Below are 17835 nucleotides of genomic sequence, written 5' to 3'. Positions count from 1 at the left end.
CCTTTTCTGGCCACCCTCGAGGCCCTGAGCCCCTCCTTCCCCACCCAGCGCCTCATCCCCTTCCCTGCCCGCATTGTCCTTCTCGGCCTGCCTTCTGACGTGCCACACGTTAGGGACCTGGCCCTGTGACTGCTGCAGGCTTCATGGCCTGGGAGGCTTTGGAGCCCCCCAGTGCTGCTCGTCAGCTTTGCACATTGGCGGGGTCCTTACTCTCTCACGCGCTGAGGTCACCGAGGGGCAGGTGGCGTCTGTTCTCCAGCTCCACCCGGACCTGGCGCCCTGCGGGCCGAGTGTGTGTCTTTCTCACCATTCACCCTGCACTTGGTGGAGGGCAGGCTCTCGTGTCTGTCCTGACGGGGTGTTTGTGTCGTAGGCGAACCTTTACCTGAGCGGAAGCCCAGCACCAGCCCGTTGTGTTTTGGCTTGGGCAGCAGGTGGGCTGCCTGGGTCCTCCGTGTCTTCTGCCTCGCCTGAGCAGGGCTGGCACTTACGGATGGCTTTTTGGGGTTAATGCATAGTTTTGTTGAACTGAGGCTTGACGTCTCCTGAACTCAAGCTGCACCTGTGCCGATCCCGCCTGGAGCTGGGCGGGTCCGGGGTCCAGTCCTGCTTCGGGGGCTCCGAACCCACAGCCTTTCCAGCTGAAACAGCCACCCTCACGGCCGTGCTTTCTTCCCTCCAGAGATGCGGCTGGGAACACCTTTGACCTCTCGTCCCTGGCAAGGTACAGTGACAACTGGGAAGCCGTCACGCGGACGGGGGCCACAGAGCACTACCTCATCAACGTCTGCAAGTCCCTGGCCCCGCAGGCCGGCTCAGGTGAGAGGTCGCTGGGGGCTGGGGGCTCGAGGGGCTTTACAGGGGAGAGCAGGTTAAGAACGGATTCTTTGAGGGCGCGTGACTCTCAACCCATGGGTGGTTGGGCCCAGAAGCAGCAGGAGGAGTTTTCAGGGCCTCGATGACCGATGCCTGGTGTGGCCCAGGCTCTGCGGGGAACACCACAACCGTCTGGGCCCGTGAGGAGGTGGAGGCAGGTGGAGATGAGCAGGGGCGCGTCCTTCTCAGCAGCAGGCGGGAGGGTGTGAGAGGGAGAGCTGGGGAGGCGAGGCCTGTCCACACTTACTGGGAGAAAGTGGGTGGGGGTCTTGTGTCGATGCACCCAGACCCGGGTGCCAGCGACGAGGCTGGAGGTCAGCTGTCCCCGTGGAACCAAGAGCAGCAAACCACAGAGACCTTGGTGTCACCCACAGCCTGTGGGATCCAAGAGATGAAACTTGTCCCGTTTTCTGGGGGTTTGAAGCAGCCCCCCAGGTCTTATCTGGCTCAGCTCCCAGGGGAGCCTGGTGTCTTTGGCTGTGGAGAGTGATTTTTGTCCTCGGCGTGGTCTGAGGCTGTGGCCCACTTCCCCTTGCCTGGCCAGCCACACTGGGGACAGCGAGGTTCTTCATCCGCGGGATGGGACTGGTTCCTTCCCAGGGCAGAGGGCTCGGCCGTGTCGGGGCCTGGGAAATCGGCCGTGTCTTGGTAAATAAAGGCAGCACACAGATGTGGGCCATTTAAAAGGTTCCACGGGTGTCATTGGGGTGACTCAGCGTCATCTTGCTGGGGGTTCAGAGGTAGAGCTGCTGGGCTCTCCCCACACCCCACGCCCAGCACCAGGCTACCTGCGGTCAGACGGTGTTCAGTGGAGGGAGAGCTCGTGCGGGTGGCTGGCCTCTGACTCGCATGGCCAAGTCGCAGGTATCCGGAGTGACGGTTGGCATCACGGGTCCTGTCGGCCGTGGACGCCCTGGACTGGACGGGTGCGGACGAGCACGCCTCATTGTCCGCTTGTGCGCAGAGCCCTGCCCTCCGGAGGCGGCCGTGTGTCTGCTGGGTGGTGCCAAGCCCGTGAACCTGGGCAGGGTGAGGGACGGCCCGCAGTGGAAGGACGGGGCAACCCTGCTGAAGTATGTCGACGGCGACCCGTGTCCAGACCGGATCCGGAAGAAATCCACCACCATCCGCTTCGCCTGCAGAGAGAGCCAAGTCGTAAGTGACGCGGCCACTTCGGGCTCGGCGCCGGTCCGGGGCCGGGGACACGATGTCTCACCCTCTGGGGGTGTGAGTTGAGCCCAGGGCCACACTGCCAGATGCCGGCCGCGGGAGTGCGGCTCGGCCGTGGGCTCCGTGGAGCCCCTTCCTCCTGACTCCCTGGATCCCCGCCCCCGGCAGTTCTAGTCCACAATTAGATGATTCTCATTGAATGATCGGAGGCTGGAGGGGAAACTGGTATTTGCCGGCCTGACCTTGGTCTTCATGGAGGCAGTTGGGTGAAGCAGGAGGCTGGGCGGACCCGCTTCCAAGGTCGCACCTCCGCTTCCTGGTGTGTAACTCGGTGACATGCCGCCCTAAGCCGGCCCCCAGTTAACAGCACCGCCTCTGCTTATCCTGCGGACGTGTCGGGAGGTTAGAGACAGGAGGTGTGAATTGCCAGGCGTCTTGTCTGGTGTGTGGTCAGTACCTGGGCTTCATCTCACCTCCGGGGTGGCTTCTTCCCAGCGGGTCGGTACCTGCAGTCAAGCGGGCATGGGCTGAACTGCTGGCTTCTCTGGACTCTCTTCTCAGCATGGAAACAGCTCTGCCTGGAAGATAAGGTGTGAGGTTCGGGTTGCAGCTGAAGTGAGGTCCAGCTGGACCAACCACTCAGCATCAGGACCAAATGCTACCTGTCCGCTGCCCTCAGCCGGGCAGGGGAGGAGGAGCCCAGGGCCGCTCGGAGCCTGAGCCCGCCTTCTTGCCGGGCGGCTGCTGAGGCTCCTCTTGGGAGCCTGTGCTGAGGCTTAGCCTGGATCCCTGGGCTCTGCTGCTGTCTGCACACCTGAGCCCACAGACCTGCTCAGCCCTGTGACTCAGCAGGGAGGCTCACGGCACAGCTGACCGGCACGTGGCGGGGCTCTCTGCGCGGGCTCTGGGGTCGCGCTGCCCGTGGGACTGTCCTGGTTTGGCCGCGAAGCCAGTGTGGGGTTCATCCGAGAAAGAGGGGACCACTGAACGAATCTTAACTCACTCCCTGGGGCGAGATGAGCTTGAGAGACAGGGAGCGAACCTTAGTCCCTCGGTGGAGGGACTAGTCAGTTCAGGGTTAGTTCTCGTGGCGGGTTATTTCCTAGTGGATTTGGGGCAGTCTCACCCTTGACCCCATGTGTGTCGAGCCCCCAGGGGTGTCTCAGGAACAAACCCTGACCCTTTGCTTTCCTGAGTCTGCCCTCGTCCCATGAAGATGGTGAGACATTTCACGTGCTGGTGCGTCGCCAGCGAGCTTCCGCGTGCAGGTCAGCGTTGTCGCCTGTGACGGACGCGCGTCTGTTCTTGGCTCGTAGAGCTCCAGGCCCATGTTCATCAGCGCGGTGGAGGACTGCGAGTACACCTTCTCCTGGCCCACGGCGGCCGCCTGCCCGGTGAAGAGCAACGTGCACGACAACTGCCAGGTCACCAACCCCGTCACTGGTGAGGGGCCCCGCCGGCCACCCCCCCACGATGAGGGACCCTGCCAGCCACTAATCCCCTCCCCCAGCACAGACACACACACACATGCACGCACACACGCACGCACGCTGAGGGACCCAGCATGAGGCCAGGGAGCTCAGCACCCTTGGCAGCAGCTTTCTGTCCTGCCCAGCATGTTTGCCCTTTTCTCTGGGGCCTGCGCAGGCCTGCGGACTCACAGTTCTCCTTCAGTGAGAAGAGACTAAGCATCCCCCTGAAAGGCGGGCTCCCCGTAGCTTCTGTTCTTGGGGGTGCAGGTCGCTAGCTCTGGGCAGACTGAGCTGGTTGGAGTCAGCCTAGCCTCCTGGTACCTGTCAGAGTTCCTGTGAGGGCATCTGGGTGACCTGCACTGCATCTCAGCACCGGCCCCGCCCCCCGGCAGGTGGATGGCGGCGGGAGGGGTGCCGTGGGCCTCCAGAACCCCCGTGGTTGCTGTGGCACAGCCCAGGAGGGAGGAGGGTGCCGTGAGCTGCTGCTGTGGGGCAAAGGTGGGCCATTTCATGACTTTGGGGACTGCCGGCCTCGTGGTACTTTCTGGCTGGTCAGGAAGGGTTTTAGTGCCACGTCCGTGAGGGGGCAGTGGTGTGTGACCAGAGGTCAGGAGGCCCGGTGCCAGCAGGATCTGCAGGTGAGCATGCTGGTGACGGGCCTTGAGTCCCAGGTCCCTGGAGTCACTGTGTCCTGGCTTCATCCCCTTGCAGGACACCTGTTTGACCTGAGCTCTTTAAGCGGCAGGGCCGGGTACACCGCCGCTTACAGCGAGAAGGGGCTGGTTTACATCAGCGTGTGTGGGGACAACGAGAACTGCGCCCCTGGCGTGGGTGAGTGCCCCCGCCTGCCCCACCCCCCAGCCCCAGCCCAGGGAGATCAGAGGCCTTCATCTTCCAACAGCGGCAGTCAGCTGGGGCGGGGGGATTCTTAACCACATAATAAAATACTAGATGGGTGATATTTGCTAAACCACATAGGACACTTAAAATCCTGAGTGTTAGCTGTGAATTTAAAAATCTGGATTTGCTGCCACGTCTATAGCCCTAAAAAAGGCAAAAAAAAAAAAAAGCCAGGTTTGCAGAAAGTTCTCGCCGGAAGATGAGTGGTTTGACTCCATGACAGTGTGGTTCCCCTCCCCCTTTCGCGCTGGGGACAGGGGCCTGCTTCGGGCAGACCAGGATCAGCGTGGGCAAGGCAAACAAGAGGCTGACCTACGAGGACCAGGTCCTGCGGCTGGTGTACAAGAACGGCTCCCCCTGTCCTTCCAAGACCGGCCTGACCTACACGAGTGTCATCAGCTTCGTGTGCAGGCCCGAGGCCGGGCCCACCGACAAGCCCGTGCTCATCTCGCTCGACAAGCAGACGTGCACGCTCTTCTTCTCCTGGCACACGCCGCTGGCCTGCGAGCAGGAGGTGGGTCTGTGGCCGGGCACGTGTGGCCTCCAAGAAACAGCCTCTCCAGTCCTCCGGCTGTTCACCCCGCCCCCTAGCATGTCTTAGCCGCTCCCGAGCCCCCGGTGACGCTGGGTTCAAAGTACCTCTGTTAGGTAACCAAGCGTCTGGGGACATGGGAGCAATAAAAGCACAAAGCATGGGTTGGCTTAAAAATCTCGTGGGTTGGAGTTCCCGCCGTGACTCAGCAGGTTAAGAGCCCAACCGGTATCCATGAGGACTTGGGTTCGATCCCTGGCCTTGCTCAGTGGGTTAAGGATCCGGTGTTGCCGCGAGCTATGGTGTAGGTCGCAGACGCGCCTGTGGCTGTGGCTGTGGTGTGGCTGGCAGCTGCAGCTCCGACTGGACCCCTAGCCTGGGAACCTCCAGATGCCATAGGTGTGGCCCTAAGCAGAAGACGTCTCGTGGGCAACTTAGCAGGGGATGGGCCCTTCTGTCGTGGACGCCCGTGGGCGCCTCTGCTGTCTGGCAGGTGGAGTGCACTGTGCGGAACGGCAGCTCCATCATCGACCTGTCCCCCCTCATCCACCGCACCGGGGGCTACGAGGCCTTCGACGAGAGCGAGGACGCCGCCTCCGACACCAACCCTGACTTTTACATCAACATCTGCCAGCCGCTCAACCCCATGCACGGCGTGCCCTGTCCCGCCGGAGCCGCCGTGTGCAAGGTGCCCGTCGACGGGGCCCCCATCGTAAGTAGGGGATCCAGGGGCAGCCCTGCTCCGCAGGATGCTTTATCCGTCACCTTCCCCTCGCGTTCCTTGCTCTCAGAGGAGAGGCCCTCAGGCAGAAGGAGCAGGGAGTGAGCCGGGGCGAGCATCACCTGAGGGTTTGGGCCTTGAGCCGGTGGCTGCCGATGGCCCCTGGGAGGCCTTAGAGGCGAGAAGATGAGAACGTGTCTCAGCGTCATGCTCCGTCTCAGGGACGTTGACAGAGCGGGCTTTGTTGGTTACACACAGGTCTTGTGTCATTAAAATGCTTGGGGGGTGCGAGCACATTCATTGGCAAGTGCATTGTGATGAAGAGCATAAGCCGCTTGCCAATAGCTAAGTATTCTACCTGGAAAATTTCAGTTTCATGCCAGCATTTTTCAGTGTAGCTTTGGGTCTCTAGAAATTGTCAAGTGTCATGTTCGTGTCTTGTTAAATTCTTGGTATGTTTTATTTGAAACACATCTCAAAAGTGGTGTCTTTCTATCTGTAACCTTTAAACAGCAAGTCCTGTCACAGGGTACCTAGGTGTCCTGTGAAAAGGTGGACATGGGAGTTCCCTTCGTGGCGCAGCGGAAATGAATCCGACTGGTATTCATGAGGATGCGGGTTCGATCCCTGGCCTTGCTCAGTGGGTCGGGGATCCGGTGCTGCCGTGAGCTGTGGTGTAGGTCGCAGATGCGGCTCGGATCTTGCATTGTGGCTGTGGTGTAGGCCGGTAGCTGTAGCTCTGGTTTGACCCCTAGCCTGGGAATGTCCAGGTGCGGCCCTAAAAAGCAAAAAAAAAAGAAAAGGCCGTGGTCTGCGGCATTGGTGGGGAGAGGTGGTGGGAGTGGGTGGGACAGTTGGCCATGATGCAGATTTGATGAAAGCACAGCCGTGTGGCCAGGACGCACCGGTGTGTCATTCCGTCTGGCAGTGCAGGTGGGATCCACAGTGAACCTCTGGGAGGTCCATGCTGCTGGCTCTTCCTGCCTGGCAGCCTTTTTCCAGATTCAAGAAAATGCAGATCCTTAAAAAAAAAAAAAGTTTCCATTGTGGCTCAAGCAATAACGAACCTGACTAGTATCCGTGAGGATGTGGGTTTGATCCCTGGCCTGCATGCATGGGTAAGGATCTAGCATTGCTGTGGCTGTGAGTCGCAGATGCAGCTCCGATACCACTCCTAGCTTGGGTACTTCCATATGCCGTGAGTGCAGCCCTTAAAAAAAGAAAGGTAAATAATGGAGGAAGTTTTCTAATCAGAGAGCGTGTTGTCACTGTGCTCTAAACCTTCCCACAAGCTGAATGAAGCGCCTCGTGGCTTCACGTGTACAAACCCTTTTCTGGCTGATCACCTTTCTTTCATTTGTGTATTTGTTTATATGCTCAGAAATACTTGCTGAGCAGCCAGCGTGTGTGTGCCAGGTGCTGTGTGAAGCAGCTGAAGGTGGTGGGAGTGAACAAGTGTGTGCCCTGTGCCCCCAGAGCCCACGCCCTGGCACTGCTATCTCCCAGTCCAGGGCTGGACTGGAGGAGACAGGCAGCTAGTGGGTTCACACCTCCCACGGTCAAGGTGACAGGGACGGTGCAGTGTTCCTCATGTGCCCGGAGAGAGGGGTTCCCGTTGCCTTTAGTCTTTGAAAATTGACCAAGAGTAGAACTAGAACCATGGTCACTGTGCAGCGGGGAAACCGATAACCACAGGCAGACACTTAGGTGGCCCTTTTTTGTCAGGACTTTGCAAGTGAGTCGCTATTAACCCACTTTCTATAGATGCTACTCATCTTCGAACCTGATGACATGGGATTTTTGCAGTTCTGTAGGAGCCCGTATTCTACAAACCCCGGGAGCAGTTAATTTCCTGAAATGTTTTTGCTTTTGTCTTTGTTTAGGATATTGGCCGAGTCACAGGCCCGCCGATCCTCAATCCCATAGCCAATGAAGTCTACTTGAATTTTGAAAGCAGTACCCCCTGCTTGGCGGACAAGCATTTCAACTACACCTCATTGATTGCGTTTCATTGTAAGAGAGGTGTGAGCATGGTAAGTGAGCCCTGTTTAACGGTGCAGGAGCTGAGGTGTGGATCAGCGAGCCAGAGCCGGAACCCGTGAAGCGTGTCTGCCGTGCCTCATTGCGTATGCCAGTGGTGCCTCGCATAATTTAGAGCCATTAATTTAACCATAAACTAAAGTAGCCTGAGTGACCGGGGCACATTTTGCACCAGGGGCTTGCTGTGGTTGAAAAACACGAGCTCCGTGAGCATGGAAACGTCTTCACCTTTCCCACCCGTTGACAGAGGGGCCGGGTTTGTTTTTCTCTTTCTTTGAGCTATAACGTAACTGTTTTTGTTGGAAAGTCAGACAGACGTTTTGGCAGCTGCATCGCTCTGGGCGTGATGCTCATGTCAGAGGTTATGTAGCCAATGAAAGAAGACCTGCAGCCAGAGTAGCTACAGCACGTTTGTGCATCCTCCTTTTAAGGAGGTCATTGACTGTTCTTTTTTGCGCATTTCAAGAATGGCGCTGGCTTCGGTTAAAACACACTTTTTCTCATAAAGAGGTAGTACTTTTGTTTTGCCTAAGTTTTCTCTTGCCCTCCCTCTGAGAGGGAGAATGGGAGATAAATTGGTAGATTGTGGCTCCTGTTTTGCGTGGACTCAGAAGGGCTGCCTGCGTCACTAGGTCTGCAGGGGCAGCTGGGCCCCTACCCACTGCTCAGAGGGCGAGCCCTTTGCTCCAGGCAGCCTGGCTCTCAGCCCCTTCTCTGTGCTTTTGAAATCCATAAAGCTCTGAAAATGTACAGTGCTTTGATGTGAACGCACAAGGTTATGTGTGGTCTGTATTTGAACCTAATAATAGTCATACATTTTGCTATAGAAGTGTTAAGGTCCCTGTTTACAGGATTGTGTGTGTGTGTGTGTGTGTGTGTGTGTGTGTGTGTGTGTAAGAGAGATATACCCCAGATTGAATTCTAAGAATTCTAAGGCTCATCGGGCCCCAGGAGTGCAGGTGGAGCTCACGGTTCTGTGACATGGCTTGCCTTTTCAGTAGGTTGGCTTTCTGATCTCCTGGTCTGTGGCAGGTTTGTGAGGGAGAGGGGACTGTGGCTGCCAGGTGTGGGTCTGTGGACCGTGGCAGTGACTTGGCAGCAGCCTGACAAGGAGGGCTAGTACCGTAATTGAGAGACGAGGGGAAAAGCAAACCCTTGCTGTCCAGGGCCTCTGCATAGAGAGGACATGTCCCCGTCCATGTGGGGTGTGAGGGTGATGCTGAGGGAGGGCGGTGAGGGGAGCTGTGATTTGGGCTCCCGTGTGTCTCTGAGTGTGTTTATGGGTTTACGTGGGCGTGTCTGCACACACAGCCCTTCCCTGGCTCTGAGCAGTGGTGAGCTGAGAGTGGCTGGTGTTTGTGGGTGTTGGAGAAAGGCATGGCACGCTGCATGTGTACTCAAGTTGGGAAAGAGTTATGCCAGTACCATATGGTTTTGATGACTGTAGCTCTGTAGTATAGTCTGAAGTCAGGGAGCCTGATTCCTCCAGCCCCATTTTTCTTTCCCAGGATGGCTTTGGCTATGCTGGGTCTTTGGTTCTTCCAAACAAACTTGAAGATATTTTGTTCTAGTTCTGTAAAAAAGGTCCTTGGTAAATTGACAGGGATTGCATTGAATCTGTAGATTGCCTTGGGTGGTATAGTCATTTTGATTATATTGATTCTTCCAGTCCAAGAGCGTGGTATGTCTTTTTTCTCTGTGTCATCTTTGGTTTCTTTCATCAGTGTCTTGTAGTTTTCAGAGTACAGGTCTTTTGTCTCTTTAGGTAGGTTTATTTCTAGGTAGTCTATTCTTTGTAAAGTGATGATAAATGGGACTCTTTCCCTAATTTCTCTTTCTGATTTTTTGTTGGTATGTAGAAATGCAGTTGATTTCTGTGTGATTAATTAATTTTGTATCCTGCGACAGTACCAAATTCGTGGATGAGCTCTACCAGTTTTCTGGTAGCGTCTTTAGGATTTCCTAGGGATAGTATCCTGTCGTCTGCAAACAGTGATAGCTTTACTTCATTTCCAATTTGGATGCCTCTTATTTCCTTTCCTTCTCTGATTGCTGGGGCCGGGACTTCCAAAACTACGTTGAATCGTGGTGGAGAGAGCAGACGTCCTTGTCTTGTTCCTGACCTTGGGGGGGAAAGATTTTGAAGAGATTTTCTTCTCTTAGGTTTTGGAGTCTTTAGTGGAAACACTTTCTCCACTTAAGTTTCTAGAAAAACGGATGCTCAGCAGCTAAGAACGAAATTTCTCATCAGTCTCTGGGGCTGTAAATGTGCTGCTTTGTGTTTGTACTACTCGGCCTTGAGCGGTCTGGCCAGGTGTCGTCTCATCCTTTCTGTAAAGTCTCAGTTTCTAGGGGCACTGAGGGGAGATGCCCCGGGGAGCTGATAGAAGCCATGGCAGGAGCAGGTCTGAGTTGCACACACTTTGAGGCCGTGTCACTTCAACCCTCCCGCACCCCTTCTTCCGTTGAGCTGGAAGCGGGGAGCACGGAGACCAGCTCGGTGCAGGGAGCCGGGAGCTGGCGGGCCCGCCTGTGCCGTTGGAGGCTTGCAGGCCGAGGGCGAGGATGGAGAGGCCCCCGGGGGTCACCCAGGGCACCTGGCGGCCCCCTGCTGGGAGGAGGGCAGCGTGAGGGCGCCGGGCTCGCCCCATGTGGGTCCCCAGCCGAGCTCTTCCTTCAAACAGGGGACGCCGAAGCTGCTGAGGACCAGCGACTGCGACTTCGTGTTCGAGTGGGAGACGCCGCTGGTCTGTCCCGACGAGGTGACGACGGAGGGCTGCTCCCTGACGGACGAGCAGCTGTCCTACAGCTTTAACCTGTCCAGCCTCTCCAAGAGCACCTTCAAGGTGAGAGGGCCCGGAGCTGCCGCCGCCTGGGCTTCGCTGACGCTGGTGTTTCAGAACGTGGCACCTGTGGCCGCTGGAGGATGGGTGGCCACCGAGGTAGCGTGTTTGGTGGGCTCGGGGTCGGGCTCGGGGGAGGTCCGTCTTGCCCCGCGCCGGGTCCAGGCTCGGCCTGTTGGGGACTCTGGACGGCGTGGGAACCAGTCACGGCTCACTCCTGAACGCCCGAGTTGTGTCTCACAGTTTGGGGAGATCCGTTCCTTTTTTTTTTCCTCCCAGTTAAAGTATAGTCGATTACGGTGTTGCATCATTTTCTGCTGTACAGCAGAGTGGCCCGGTGATGCATACAGATACATTCTTTTTCTCCTATTACCGTCCATCATGTTCTGTCACAAGTGATTGAATGTACTTTCCTGTGCAATACACGGGAAACCCATCGCCTGTCCAATTCTAAGTGGGCTGGTTTGCATCTGCGAACCCCAGACCCCCCGTCCCTCCCGCCGCCGCCCCTCCTCCTCGTCAGCCCGGGTCTCCATGTCTGTGAGTCTGTTTCTGCTCTGTAGATGGGTTCCTTTGTGTGTCCCATTTAGATTCTCCACGTGAGTGATATCCTGTGGTATCCGTCTTTCTCTTTCTGGCTTGACTTCACTTAGCATGAGAATCTCTAGTCGCGTCCATGTTGCTGTAAATGGCGTTGCTCTTTTTTATGGCTTAGTGGTGTTCCGCCGTGTGTATGTACCACATCTTCTTAACCCATCCATCTCTCGGCGGACCTTTGCTGCATTCCGTGTCTTGGCTGTCGTGAGTCGTGCGGCTGTGAACATGACAGGTGCAGGTATCATTGATGGACGGCAGTTTCATCCAGATAGATGCCCCGGGGTGGGATTGCCGGGTCACAGGGTAGTTCCGTGTTCGGTTTTCTGAGGAACCCCCGTGCTGTTGGCCCTGGTGCCTGTTCCAGGTTGCACGCCCTTTTCTCCACACCCTCTCCAGCGTTTGTTATTTGTTCGCTTGTGGGTGACCGCCATTCTGACAGGTGTGAGGCGCTACCTGAGTAGTTGGAGTGATTGTTCTTTAGGGCTTTGTGTGCATTTAATGCCCGGTGAGGGCGGGGCTCTCCATGTCACAGATGGAGCGTGGAGGCTGTTCAGGATCGTGCGTGTGCCCAGGTGCCCATAGCGGGCAGGGCCTGGTCTAGTGGGGTCCTCCCTTTGGCTCGTGCTGACTGCAGTGGTGCGTGGAGGGATCTGGCAGGTTGCCCCTGCCTTCGGGCACAGCTGGGTGTTGGGGGGCTGGTCTGGCCCCAGCCTGAAGGTCCTGGACTGTTGGTTATGTCCACGAGGCATGGCCACATCTCTGTGACGGAGACGTAACCGTCACGGGGCCGTGGACCAAGCCCATGAGATCCAGCGCGGCCCAGAGGCCGGCAGGTGGTGAGAGGTAGCTCCTGTTCAGAGAGCTCCCCTGGGCACTGGCCCTTCTGAAAGGCATGTGGCAGGTGTGAGCCTGCAGAGGGTGGGGACAGGGAGGTGCAGTATGCATGTCATTAGGTCATGGCCACTCGGTACCCAGGTACTGAGTCCTCAGCCCTCCCAGGTTACAAGGGAGAGACTAGGGTTCAGGAAGGGGGCCTGAGGTCGCAGCTGGCTCCCTGCCACGGGCCTGCAGGGACACGGCCAGCAGTGCGTGCTGCCGCCAGAAGGCTGGGCCTGGGCTGGGGGGACGGGTGCAGAGTGGACGGGGTATCTCCCGCTGGAGGGAGGTCAGGGCCCCAGAGGAGGAGCCGAGCCGAGGTTCCCCCTCACAGCCCGAGGACGCAGCCCCCACTCTCTGGCACGAGCCCCCCCCACTGTGCTGGCCCCTCCACCTGGGACCTTGTCACAGCCGCGGTGGTGCCCTCTCTCCAGGTGACTCGAGACTCGCGCACCTACAGCGTGGGGGTGTGCACTGCCGCCGCGGGCCTGGACCAAGGAGGCTGCAAGGACGGGGGCGTCTGTCTGCTCTCCGGGAGCAGGGGGGCATCTTTTGGGCGCCTGGCATCCATGAAGCTGGATTACAGGCACCAGGACGAGGCCGTCATTTTAAGTTACGCCAATGGGGATAATTGCCCTCCAGGTAAGTCTGCAGTGGGTGAGTTTCCCATTCCTGGTACACGTGAGAGTAGACCTGGCAGCGGGGAGACAACTGGGGAACGGGGCTCCGGTGAGCGGGGGGCCTTGGCGTGGGCGCCGCGACATCCATCCCAGCAGCCCCGGGTGTGTGTGGGCGCTCAGGCCCGAGAACTGCTCGTCACGGTGTGTCCGGAAGGCCTGGTGTCCCCACGTTAGTCCCGGTGACTGCAGGGCGCAGCCAATGCACTGCTGATTGTCGGGGTCACACAGATTTCTTCTTCTTTCCAGAAACGGAAGAAGGCGACCCGTGTGTGTTCCCCTTCACGCTCAACGGGAAGAGCTACGAGGAGTGCGTGCTGGAGGGCAGGGCCAGGCTCTGGTGCGCCACCACCGCCGACTACGACAGAGACCACGAGTGGGGCTTCTGCAGACACTGTGAGTATAGACCGCGCCGCCCCTGGGCCTGGTCCAGCACCAGCCCGGTGTCTGGGGAGGCCTGTTGCGTGCACACACCTTCGTGGAGGTCTGAGTTAGTGGCCGCAGTGCTGTTGCGTGGCACCTCCACTCGCCTGGCTCTTTTCCGTAAAGAGAGCCCGGTTTTCATTGCTGCCTGGAACGCGTTGCCTGACCATGACGGGGGCTCAACAGAGCGGGGCGGTGGGCGCGTGCGGATAGTCAGCTCCCCCCCCCCCCGCCCCGTGTCCATGCATCAGTTTTCAGCACCAGTAGTGGTTCATGTTCACACTCCACGAATGTACCACCGCCTGGGGCCTGCAGGGTGGGGAGGGGGTTGTCCAGATGGCAGGGTCCGTCCCTGACCGCTGCTCTGCAGTGGGCCCGGGCCAGGGCTGGGGGGCACGGCCAGCCGGACCGGGGCCCCTGCTGACGCTGTGTGGGAGCCAACACAACACGCAGGAAAGTCCTCGTGATGCGTGTGGCACAGACTGATATGCGTTCACAGGGCAGGCGACGGGGTAGACGCAGGGGCAACGACTTTGCTTTTGTAAATAGTCATGAGGTGTCTTGGCGCCGTAAGGAAGTAGAACGTGAAACGTACAGGGTGTTCCCGTAGTTGTGTTTTGAGGCTTATTAGGACAGGACCTTTCTCCTAGGTTGTTGGATGGCATCTTTCTAGGTAATGACAGGTATCTTGTTACTCTTTTAATTTTTTGTTACCACTCATGCAGTGATCACGTACAGACTACCTGTCTCCCGAGAATCGAGAATCGGGCTGGTGCTGTGGGCTAAGGACCGAAGGGGGCGTTCTCGTGGTGGCTCAGCGGGTCAGGAATCCCACATGGTTCCACATGCCATGGGTGTGGCCCTTAAAATTAAAAAAAAAAAAGAATCCTGCACGGCTGTCAGCCTGGGAACTGGGGCTCCCATTCAGCCGCTGGCCTGGGAACCCCGCGTGCCTCACGTGCGGCCCTAACAGGGAGCAGGAGGGGAAGATCAAGGGAAACCGGAAGCAGAGATGGAGACCTCGGGCCTTGCAGGAACCTGGTCTCTTAGGGTTAGATGTGTGTGAGTGAGACACCGCGCCACGCGCGAGTGGCCCCGGGGCGGACAGGGTCACGCGGTGCTGACACGGGGCAGGGGGAGGCCAAGGACGAGTGTGGGGCAGGCTGGGGTCTGACGGTCCCCGTGGCTGCCCCCAGCAAACAGCCACCGGACGTCGGCGATCATCTTCAAGTGCGACGAGGACGCCGACGTGGGGCGGCCCCAGGTCTTCAGCGAAGTTCGTGGGTGCGAGGTGACATTTGAGTGGAAGACAAAAGTCGTCTGCCCCCCGAAGAAGATGGAGTGCAAATTCGTCCAGAAACACAGAACCTACGACCTGCGGCTGCTGTCCTCGCTCACCGGGTCCTGGTTCTTTGTCCACGACGGGGCCTCGTGAGTGCCTCCCTCTGCCCCCCTGCTCTCGGGAAGCAGGGCCTGGCCTTCCCGATGGGGCCGGGCTCTCGGGGCTGCATCCTAGACTCCAAAGGTGGGAGACGCTTAGGGTGGCCGGAGAGCCTCTGTGTCCCGGGAGTGCCCCCCAGGTGTCCGCTGGCCTGGCAGGTGGTTTGGAAGCAGAGGTGAGCGGAAGTGGAACCTTTAGAACCAAAAGAGCCTGGTGCCCAGCTGTTGGCCTAGTGGCAGTGATCTCGCCGGGGTTTATACGTGGGAGGGGCAGCTGCCCGTGGCTGTCCGTGGGGTCACGAGGCCCACGTCTCCCGGCTCTGTGCTGTCCACTCCCTAGGCTGTGCCAGCCGCTCCATGCATGGAGCCCTCCTCCCAGCACCCCGGCATCCTTCGGTCTTCACCGCAGAGCAGGAGCGTGGGCTTGGGGTAGCTGAGCGGCCTTAGTGGTAAGGCTCAGGCCCCCTGGGGCGTGAGCCGCTGCCTGTCCAGACTCTAAACCATGCACATCTGAGGATCTGCCTGCTTGCCTGATGGGCCCCTTTCCTCAGCAGCTGGCCACCTGGCCGCCTCTGTCTGGGGATCTGTTTCAGTGCCCTGTCCAGAGGTGCTGCCAATCTTAGCCATCACCCTTTTCTGAAAGGATGGCCAGCCCTGCCCCCAGTGCGTCGGGACAGACCTGACCTCGGCTCCCTGTGTCCTTCTGCAGGTACTACCTCAATTTGTGTCAGAGGATATACAAAGGGCCCCTTGACTGCTCGGACAGGGCCAGCGTCTGCAAGAAGAACCCATCGGGTAACGTCCAGGTGTTGGGGCTTGTTCACACACAGAAGCTGGACGTCATCGGTAAGGCCTGGACCCGTGTCACGTGGTCACAGGTGTCGTGTCTGAGCTGGGACGGTGAAGGGGTCTCTCGTGGAGGCGGGTCAGCACTGGTTTGGGGTGAAACTTCCAGATTCTGTTCCCGGGCACTTGGCACGTCCTGGGGCCTGAGAGCCAGTTCTGCTCTGTGACCTCCCGAGACTGTGGGCGAGAGCGCGGGTCGGCAGTCTGCTGGTGGTCTCGGGAGGGTGCTGGTCCCCAGGAGAAGGGCAGGGTGTGTGGGGGTCCCGAGTCCCTGCTCCAGCTGTGGGCCAAGTACCTGAGTGACCCAGGCACATGTGCATCCGGAAAGCCACATGGTGACACGACAACCTGGTAAAGACGGTTGGGGGTACGTTTTCTTTGTAATAACCTTAATAATTTGGAAATGTGGAGTTCCTGTCGTGGTGCAGTGGAAACGAATCCAACTAGGAACCATGAGGATGCAGGTTTGATCTCTGGCCTCACTCAGTGGGTTAAGGATCCAGCGTTGCCGTGAGCTGTGGTGTAGGTCGCAGATGCAGCTCTGATCTGGAATTGCTGTGGCTGTGGTGTAGGTTGGCAGCTGTAGCTCTGATTCGATTCGACCCCTAGCCTGGGAACCTCCATATGCCGCTGGTGCGGCCCTAAAAAGACAAAAAAGATAATAACAATAATAATAATAATTTGGAAACACATAATGAAGCTTTTTTAAGTGGTTTCATTAGAAAATTCATCTTGCAATTGGTTGTTCAATGGGGGTGAAATATCCTTTCTTTACTAAAAGGGAGAGACGTTCTCAGTTTAGGACCAGTCAGGGTGTGTTGGGAGACAGAAAAGAAAAATCATTCACTTTGCCTGTTAGGTTGGAGTAGGGCCCCCGACTTGTGATTAAACCACAGAGAGGAGTTGCCTGGTGGCCCAGTGGGTTAAGAGTCCAGCATTGTCACTGCTGTGAGGCTAGGGGTTGAATCGGAGCTGCAGCTGCCGGCCTAGGCCACAGCCACACTGGATCCTTAACCCCCTGAACGAGGCTAGGGATCGAACCTTCGTCCCATGGATACTAGGTGGGTTCGTTTCTGCTGAGCAGCAACAGGAACTCCAACGGGCACTCGTTCTTGACACGGATTTTGATTTCCGACACGCCCCGGTTTCCGTGACACACTGGAAGTAACGCCGCTGAGTCGTGTGTTTCAGGTGACAGAGTCGTCGTAACTTACTCAAAAGGCCATCAGTGTGGTGGGAATAAGACGGCGTCCACCGTCATCGAGCTGACCTGTGCCAAAACGGTGGGCAGACCTTCGTTCAGCAGGTGCGGGCGTCGGGGTCCCCAGGGCAGCTGCACAGGGCGGGTCGGGACCCTCGGTTCCCACTCGGGGTTGGGCGTGAGTGCAGCAGAGAGAGGGTGATGGGGTTTCCACGACGGGGAGGAGACCGGCGGCTGGGTGGGGCAGCTGTGCACCGTGTGCCGGGCTCCCCTGCCCAGGGCTCCCCGGGTTGGGGGCTGGAGCGTGCACGAGACTGAAGGGCCTTGGTTGGCTGCTCAAGAAGCCTGTCTGGGACCCACCGGCCGGCGGGCGCCTCCTGGGCCACTCCTGGGTTATCCTGGAAATTCCGCCCCCGGTGCTGGCGCGGGGTAGGCGGGCCTTTGACCCAGAGGGAGCGTGTGAACTGCCGCTTGTGAACAAACCGACTCCTGGAAGCAGGGCTTAGAAAGGGGAGACCCGGGTGTTGGCAGAGGATTGGATCACTTGAAGAGTCTGAGACGCTTGTAAAGCAGCCGTTCAGAAACCTAGGAGCAAATGTCCCCAGCTTTTAGATGTGGCGCTGTTTCCAAACTTTAGAAGTAACTGTAAGCGCTTTGCCTGCCTTTGCACACGGTGGCTGTGGTGGCTGGTCCAGATGGTGGAGTTGAGAAAAGCAGACGAAGCAGCTGTCCTGGCTGGACCGCCTGCCCCTCACCAGGGCCGGGGTGGGGAGGGGGGCTTCCGGGGGCCCTGCGGGCCAGGCTGCGTCTTCCGCGTGGGACGCTGTGCAGGTCAGGGGCGGTGACCGTGGCCTCTGTGCTGCCCGCAGGTTCGACGTTGACAGCTGCACCTACCACGTCCGCTGGGACTCGCGGGCGGCCTGCGCCGTGAAGCCCCAGGAGGTGCACATGGTGAACGGCACCTTCACCAACCCCGCCAGCGGCCAGAGCTTCAGCCTCGGGGACATTTATTTTAAGTAAGGGGGCCTCCTCCTGCTGGGCGCTGGCACGCAGTCCGCTCTCTCCCCGTGGGGCTGAGACACACGGGCCCGCGTGCTTTGGTTGCTCTTTCCAGGCAGTCATCGCATTTTGCTCACACAGGGAACGTGTGTCGCAGCTATTGAGTTTAACACCCAAGACGGGCAGTTCTCTTAAGTGTAAAAATAAGGTCACCCCCCTCCC

General features: G+C 58.3%; 1 protein-coding gene across 1 annotated transcript in view; it reads left to right on the top strand.

Moving 5' to 3' along the window:
- IGF2R (insulin like growth factor 2 receptor) overlaps positions 1-17835 on the top strand; it is a 103038-nt gene that overhangs the window by 75779 nt on the left and 9424 nt on the right. Inside the window, 14 exon segments of the mRNA NM_001244473.1 lie at positions 683-819; positions 1841-2031; positions 3363-3489; positions 4230-4349; positions 4676-4932; positions 5444-5662; positions 7555-7704; positions 10396-10557; positions 12462-12669; positions 12954-13100; positions 14324-14558; positions 15277-15413; positions 16605-16719; positions 17484-17630. Of these exon segments, the coding sequence (NP_001231402.1) occupies positions 683-819; positions 1841-2031; positions 3363-3489; positions 4230-4349; positions 4676-4932; positions 5444-5662; positions 7555-7704; positions 10396-10557; positions 12462-12669; positions 12954-13100; positions 14324-14558; positions 15277-15413; positions 16605-16719; positions 17484-17630 (2352 nt within the window).

This window comes from Sus scrofa, chromosome 1 (assembly GCF_054392235.1).
Source record: "Sus scrofa isolate SSC_HxYL_T2T_F1_AM1 chromosome 1, Sscrofa_HxYL_maternal_Yorkshire_Landrace_v2.0, whole genome shotgun sequence".
In the NCBI taxonomy this organism is placed as follows: Eukaryota; Metazoa; Chordata; class Mammalia; order Artiodactyla; family Suidae; genus Sus; species Sus scrofa.
The sequence above is the reverse complement of the archived record's forward strand: the minus strand, read 5'-3'. Positions and strand labels throughout refer to the sequence as shown.